Source organism: Rhododendron vialii, chromosome 9a (genome assembly GCF_030253575.1).
Source record: "Rhododendron vialii isolate Sample 1 chromosome 9a, ASM3025357v1".
Lineage (NCBI taxonomy): Eukaryota > Viridiplantae > Streptophyta > Magnoliopsida > Ericales > Ericaceae > Rhododendron > Rhododendron vialii.
In genome coordinates, this window is record NC_080565.1 from 23,760,933 (window position 1) to 23,768,920 (window position 7,988).

General features: G+C 37.3%; 1 protein-coding gene across 3 annotated transcripts; it reads right to left on the minus strand.

Annotated features, from left to right (window-relative positions):
* Window positions 1-3,265: 3,265 nt before the first annotated feature.
* On the minus strand, window positions 3,266-7,222 carry LOC131300803 (zinc finger protein 4-like). 3 transcript variants are annotated; one of them, XM_058326788.1, is made up of 4 exons: window positions 6,951-7,222; window positions 6,654-6,698; window positions 4,167-4,675; window positions 3,266-3,836 (listed from the first exon to the last, which is right to left on the minus strand). In XM_058326788.1, the coding sequence occupies exons 3-4, from the start codon at window positions 4,565-4,567 to the stop codon at window positions 3,503-3,505; spliced, it is 735 nt and encodes a 244-aa protein (XP_058182771.1). In that variant the 5' UTR covers window positions 4,568-4,675; window positions 6,654-6,698; window positions 6,951-7,222; the 3' UTR covers window positions 3,266-3,502. The 3 variants fall into 3 exon arrangements, with proteins under 3 accessions (XP_058182771.1, XP_058182770.1, XP_058182772.1); XM_058326787.1 differs by lacking the exon at window positions 6,654-6,698; XM_058326789.1 differs by lacking the exon at window positions 6,951-7,222 and having other exon boundaries at window positions 6,654-6,703.
* Window positions 7,223-7,988: the final 766 nt, after the last annotated feature.

Consider the following 7,988-nt stretch of genomic DNA (forward strand, 5'->3'; position numbering starts at 1 on the left):
TAAAACTTCTCACTTTTCGGACAAATAAGCCAAAATGGCTTATTTTTTGTCCTTATTCAAATTTTTTTCGTATCACTTGGCTTATTGTCATTTTTTGGGAGATTATTGCATCCTCACGACAAGAGGAATCTAAAAAGCAAAAATTTTTGACTGAAATCCAATTTTTTTTGAATAAAGACGAAAAAATTGGCTTATTGATTTACTTTCGTCTTTATTGAAAAAAAATTGGATTTCGGTCAAATTTTTTTACTTTTTAGATTCCTCATGTCGTGAGGATGCAATAATCTCCCAAAAAATGACAATAAGCCGAGTGATACGAAAAAAATTTGAATAAGAACAAAAAATAAGCCATTTTGACTTATTTGTCCGAACACCCATAGATAACAGTGTTAAACTGAAATAAACCAATGCTTAGAGTGTAAGCAGAGTCGTTAACTTTGCATTTTAAAAGTAAAAAGGTCAAAAAAGCATTTAAAAGAATTAGTATTTAAATTTAAAGAACGAATAGAGCACGAAATATCAAACTTTTAACAATATAATCTCTAAAGTGCGACATGAGTCACTTGATGGGATTATTTGAAGAGTGGATTGGATGTCGAGCCAGCTCATCCACTAAACGTTTCAAACTCCAATTTTCTCAAAATGTATCCACAATTCTGTTCATCTCATACTCATTAATGATAACATAGTATGTGAAACAAATAAAAGATGGACAGTTCACATAATTTTAGACTCAAACTGTGCATAATTTGTTTATGCATTTACCAATTACCAATCAAGCTAATGTGTTTTTTAAACTCAACGGTTAGAATCATTGTTGTTGGTTCATAGTGGGGCTCAAAAGATTAGAATTTGGAGGGATTTGGTGGATAAAATTATGGGGGAGCTGATCCCGGGTTGGAGTCCTGATAGAGCGAATATTTGCACCTCTCCCTCACTAATAACTAGCTACTGCTCTTTTTGTTCCTATTTAATAGTTTCTCGTTCAATGATAGCAAATAAAAAACTAGTCATATTTTTAAATTGGTAATAAATTTTATATTCAATATGAATCTTGTTTGATAGACCTCAATTAATTTTACAAGACAATATTTTTAAAATTACATAAATTATTATAAATTATAAAATATAATTAATTAAAAATTACATAAACTCGCAAGAGATACTATTAAATGGGACGGAGGGAACAATATATATATTTATAAAAAAGGGCAAAGTACAACTTTGTTGACTAATTTGACAGGCTAGAAGTCTTTATTCTACACCGGATAAATACAATACTCCAATATATGAGAGAGAGAGAGAGAGAGAGAGAGAGAGAGAGAGAGAGATTAATAAAATGGCAATCTACAGTATATTTTATTGAACCAATGAGAACAAAGTGGCAAGTGTACACACCTAACTTTAAAACCACCAAAAAAGTCAACACGTTTTTGTATTTGTGAGAGAGAGGGCTTCCCAGGAGAAGAGAGTGCACACTCTTTGTACCTATTCGTCGTCGTCGTCGTCGTCTTCCAACTGATGAGCTTTCACATTATCACCTAATTAACCAATTGCCCTTAATGTTCCACTCATATTACAATACCCACCTAAAACTTACGTTTCACCGTTGGGAAGGACGACTCAGCAGGAGTACTGGAACAAGGCAACTTGTTTAACAAGGACTTTAGACTTTAAAAGTAAGAAAATACACGGTTAAATGTACACAAAAACATAATTAAATCCCAACGTCCTTCGGTCGCATGCGATGCGTGTGCAAGTAATGAAAAAAAAAAGAAGAAAGAGAAGGCTTCAGTCGTCTAATTTTAGTCCATTTGTTGACCCTTTCTAGACCCAATTTTGATAATCCAAACCGTTTACAATTTAAAGTTGGTCGATAACTTTAATTATGTCAAAAATCAAGTTGATCAAGCACCGAATGTTAGCGGGTAATCTCTCCTTCCTGTCCTCTTTCTCATCTCTCCTCCACCACACCGTCGCACGTGCACGGCCTGTGCAGTGTGAGTGGCGTGTAGGTGGGTTCTAGTATTTCATAATCTATGTTCCTCCGTTCACAGGTTATAATATTTCGGATAACTAAAGTATAGTAATCAGTGAAGCCTTTATGACAGAATTACTAGTTTGTTCTTAGCCCATTGACATAGACGGTAGACGCATTTGTGTGTCCATTCGATTCGCACGAAGCTTCGGGCCACAAGAAACAAACTTAACTCCAGAATCCAGATCCTTAATTTAAGCCACTCTCCTCCTTCTATATGATCAACTCCACAACTTGGACGTACTGGTTTGAACTATCCTTGATTGGGGCTCTGTGGTTTTGATTCTGGTTTCCTTCCTCTTTTGGGATTTAGTACCACTATTCTGTCTTTGGGGATATCCAAAATTCATCTCTTCTTTGAAATTCGCACTCCAATTAATCCTTTGGCGCGACTCCTGTGAATACGCTTACTACACTCCTTTTCTTCTTTTTGCAAGCACCGGTGCTCCAGTCCTCGATCTAGCTAGCACTTCCGCCGCGTATGCTGGAAACTTTAGGCGTTTAATTAATTAATTGCTTTACGTAAATCAGGTTGAAGCCCTTCCTCAAAACTTCTTTGCCTTCTTCATATAATCAACATCCGCAATTAAATGTGTCGCATAGTTTTGTTGGGTCGGAAATTGGGCGGGCCTCAATATTGGATCACTGTCGTCATATCGATAGCCTCTTTTGTTTCAGAGATTTTGAAATTCCATATACTCTTATTTACTACTGTCCTTGATGGATTCAGGACAGTAGTGGGTCTATTCCATTCAAGCCTCAGTTTTCATCATTACAGTCCATTATCGTGCTGTCTCATCGGTAGGCTATAACCGTTCATTTTTCTTTAATTAATAGACCTTTCAATGGATCCCTTTCATGTATTCTGCCATTTTCGTTGGATGATTTTTCAAGAGACTCTCTACTCATCTGATGTACTAACCGTTCAAATCTTTCCTTGGGTTCCATTTTTTTAGTATTAACGAATGAGTTGATTTTTTATAAGAGTTTCCGTAATGTAATATTACTGATATCCGAATTAGTTGATTTTTTTTATGAGAAGTATATTGAAGAAATCACCTGCAAGGCTACGGACACCAAAATTACTGCTACCCAAAGTTCTAAATCAGCAGAAATAACCTCGATTCGCCAAGGGAATAAGTACTTATTTTTTTGAATTAAAGTTGATATATTGTGAGAGAATGACATGTCTCGTAAAACGGAAAATAATTACTTAAAAAGCAAGAATTTTAGCAGAATGGAACCTAAATCATCCCCAAATGGCTCCCATACGGCAGCACCAAAATCATACAGCAGTTTCTCAACCAACGCATAGAAAAGGGGCAAACAAAAGGAACTTCTGTTTCTCAAAACTCACTGCTACAGTCCCCAATGCCTAACTACCCACAAGTTTAATAGAGAATGAATTTGAGAATTCAAGTTTACAAACAAAACAAATTATGTACCCGCGAAACAAAATAAAAATTAAAGCTTCAAGGTAAGATCAGGTGAAGAGGAATCTGCACTTGGTGCTGGAGCCAAAGTTACAAAATTAATGTTCGAACTTTGTCCTGAGTCAAAACCACCAAAGTTGCCACGGGTTTGCCGGAAACTGCCCGGCCAAGACAACCCTGCTTCATCATCTTCGACAAACATTGGCAACCCGAGGAAACTTTGTTCGAACCTTGGCCCTAATTCTCGTGCCTCAGGGTAAGGCCGTGACGATGGTAATATCATTTGGTGCATCGATGAATGAGCTTCTATTCCAAGGGACCGGAATGAAGAACCGTGGAGGGGTAGGGATGCTAAACTCGCGTACCTATCAAAAAGTGTCACTCTCGTAATACACGAAATAGGGAAACTAAATCAACTCGAATTGAAAAGCCTAAACGAACCTCAAACGGAAAATCATAAAGTTAAGGAAAAGAGAGTTTTGCAAAGAGATTTAAGACCAATCTCTAACAGTGTAGTGTGTTAAAATAGCAAAGTGGTATTTCGTGTCAAATTTGGCTTGAGATAGTCGATGGTCATATAACATTATGTTACTCTACATGAAGTCCGCTTTTCATAATGTGAAAATAGCACCCAAAAAAATTACTACGCCACTGCAGATGCTGTAAAATTACTATCTGATGTGCATATGACGTACCTATCTGACAACATCCCCATCCGCATTGCTCGCTTTGCCAATGTCCTCTCCCTCTTGTGGGCATTTTGGTGTCCTCCCAAAGCCTGCGAGCTGTAAAATTTGCGCCTACAAAAGTTACAGGAAAATACTCGCGGATTTGGATTTGGCGCTGCCATGGCATGAGTTCCTAAATCATCATTGCTAGTATAGCTCGTGCCATTCAACTCGACGTCGTTGGCCTGAAAGTTGAGAGTTAAGTCCAGTAAAAGAGGGCCGGGATGCTTATTTGTTGGAGAAGAAGTTGTGTTGGTGTCCTTGGAGGGATCAGGGGTGATGATGTCTTGGCTGGATATGTTGGAGGCTACTTGGCTGCTCACTTCAGACTCGTCTTCAGACTCTAGATTGAGATTCGAAAGGTTCATGCTGGACAAGAATACTAACTCAAAAGGCTTGATCTTTTTTATTGTGATCAACAGCAGGGGAGAAGTGAATCTAAATGCTAACAGTGTAATATTTAAATCACTAGGTACCTGCATGATCAAAAAAATCGATTAGGAATTCCCGAGAGAGAGTGTGTGAGAAACTGAGAATCATATCACTATAACTTGTTGGAATATAGAAGATGAACAATAGGGTTATTGAACGTGTGACAAACGGGCGATTTGTTTTCTAGATACTTATCGACACAATACCATTACTCGAGACTAGCTAGTTTAGAGATTGAACCGTTTGAACACCTCAATGCTTCTGGATCAAATGTGTCAAAGATTGAAAATAAACAGTCAAATGTACAGACATGTGTTGGAATCCAGAGAAAGAAAGCAATTGAAGCCCCCATCTTGTGTGATTTTCATGATTCGGAAGGAAATAGCCAGAAATGTGTAGGACAGAGACTTGATTCGACCATATATTTACCAGACATTAGCTTTACAGCTCTTGCTTACTGATTAAGTTGCAGAGCAATTAGCAGTGAAAAGAACTTCAAACATGGTTCTTGACATGGAGAAGACTGAAGGATAAGCTACATGAGATAGGTCCTAACGCCTGGACTTCAAGTGGTTGTTGCGATTGGGTTAACGCAACATCTGAAATGGTTATTCAGACATAAAAACCTCCTAACATTACTTGGTATCCAGCCCAATAGACCGACTAATCTCAATGACCAACCCCGTCGTCCACGCGTGGGGTCCATTCAAGCCTGGGCAAAGTCCCGTATGAATTGGCCCAGCGTCAGAATGGATATCTCATGTGTGGAAGTCAAAATCCCAGACCAAGTCCTCACTTCTTTCTCTTATTCAAAACCGTGCATGAGACTTTCATCTCAGACGGCTCCTATATGATAAAAGAAAGAAAGAACTCATCTTCTTTCTTTTCTGATTTGATTACCTTCCCCACGTGTGTATAAGACCGAATCAATTCGATTATCCCAGGTTGCCAGTAGGATATATACAACTAAGTGTTCTACATCTGATGACGGATTCCTGGATGCATAACAAAGTTTCCATCAAAAAAATGGTTACAAATTGAAGAGACGGGGTGAAGTTTTGAAAACAGATACTCTTGTCTGCAGTTTGTGACATGAACTGATGTCTTGCCAAAATTTTCCCAAGATACAAACTAATGAAAACCAGTGTGAGCTTCTGAAACTTGTAAGTACTAGTTATCTTGATCATCTGGTCTCTTCATTAATTCAAAAGAACACAATAACTGATTTGATACACTCCAACAATGGACACGTAAAAGGAGTACTTATAGCCTTTTTGGATGGATGGTTTCATAAGAAAAGAAAGGAAAGGGTTTAGGTTAATTTCTTCTCAAATCACTCGTTTGGATTGAGTATTTTCGTGAGAAACAGAGGAAAAAGTACAAAATAGATATTTTTTGATTGGCCCTTCCCCTTCCTCCCTCAATCTCACCAAAAATGGTGAAATTTGATGAGAAAGAGTTCCCCTATCTTATCTCATCCTTTCTCACCACCCAAAAGGGTTGTTAGTCTGTTCATACCAATTGATTTGGAGGGGTAAAAGAACAAAAAAATAGTACCACTTTCCTACCAAATTAAACATGTTTGGATAGCTGAGGACCTAAGTCACACAACTTGCAAATTCGAGTGTGAAAACGTCTCTGAATCACATCTCAAACTACTAAAATCTGCAAGAGCGACGATTGAGGGCGCAAGTACAGCGCATCTTTGAATGATTATGTGATGTGACTAAGCCGAGGACAGAGATTGGGAAAATTGCAAGGAAACCAGAATCAGCCATTATATGTTATAGTGAGAATCGCACAGAATACTGCTACCAAATTTTCGTCTGATTTTTAGGCAGCTAATTTTCTGATTTGCCCCACTTACTCAACACAACCAAACTTCCTTTTCTCTTCCTTTCTCTATGTTTCCTAAGCAACAAAAGGGACAAAACACAGTGCCTATTCTTTTTCTGTCCTAAATAGTAACCCCAAATAAAAGGAGTGGAAGCAAGTGACCTGAAAGAAGCTAAATTTTCATACTTTGTTAGTAAATCGAGTCCCAAATAGATGATCTGAACCCTGAATCTGTGAATCCGCACAAAGAAACACAAAGTGAGAAGAGAGAAACAAAACCAAGATCCAACCACAAAAACAAGTGAACAGAAACCAGCTGCAAATCATCAGACACATTGTTTAAGTTCATGAAATATTGGAAGTAAATATGTGTGAGGGAGCAAAAGCATTGAAAACCAAGCCGTAGTAGTACCCATAATTGAGTAGGGGTAGGTACTAGGCAGGTACTGAGGAATAAGGATGGTGGGGCTTGAAATTGCATACCTCAGTCTCAGAGTCTCTCTCTCCAGTACTTTTCTTAGTACTTAGCCTGCTGATGAGTGTGTGATTTTCAGTGAAACAAAACAGCGATTTCTAGTTTTTGCCAAATATGGGGAAGCTAATAGGAAGGCTGAAAGAAAGAAAGAAAGAAAGCAAGCAAGTACTAGATGAAGATAAGACTGGGGAAAGTGGAGAGAAACAGAAAAGATGGCTGTACGTCAGAGAAAAAGCGCACCCACTACTGAGTGAGTAAGTGAGTGAGAGACAGAGAAAGTGTTGGAGTAACTCCAACCAAGCCCTCTATAATGTTTTTTTTTTTTTTTAATCCGCCTCTATAATGTTCAAAATTTCTATATTGAGTCGAGATTTTTTAATTTATTAGAAACCCTTTTTTTCAATATTTTTTTTTTACTTTACGAGAGAATTTTGGGTCTTCATTTTAAAACCCAAAAATAAATTTAGAGACCAAATATCTACAAAAGGACGATAGTCTCTTCAAAATTCTCTTATAAATACAAAATTTTAAGAAAAGAGATGATAAATTACAAAATTTTCCTTCAATATAGAGATTTTGAACATTAAAGACAACAGTTTTAATGCTAGATTTTTTCTCAATATATTGTCTATAAAGGCACGAAGTTGTAGAGTGTAGACAAAACTTTCCCTCAATGTAGAGATTAATTTGGAGCATTACAAACACGATGGTCTCTTCAAGATTCTCTCATACTTATGTTTTTAAATAAAACTCTACCATCTTCTCGATATAGTTTAGTAAAAACAACTTGACTATATATTAATGACAACACCTCGTCCACAACTCTTAGTTTATGCTCAGTTTGGATGGTGGGAATCCTGAGAAAGAATGGGAATGTGATGTCATACTTCCATTATTCTGACCATTTGGTAAAGACAAGAATGTGATGTCATAGTTTCATGATTCCTAAGTTAAGAATAGACAAGAATATGAATGTGATTCCTGATGACACATTCAATCAGGAATCACATTTTCAGTTTGAATGGGAATCTGATCCCTCTCTTACC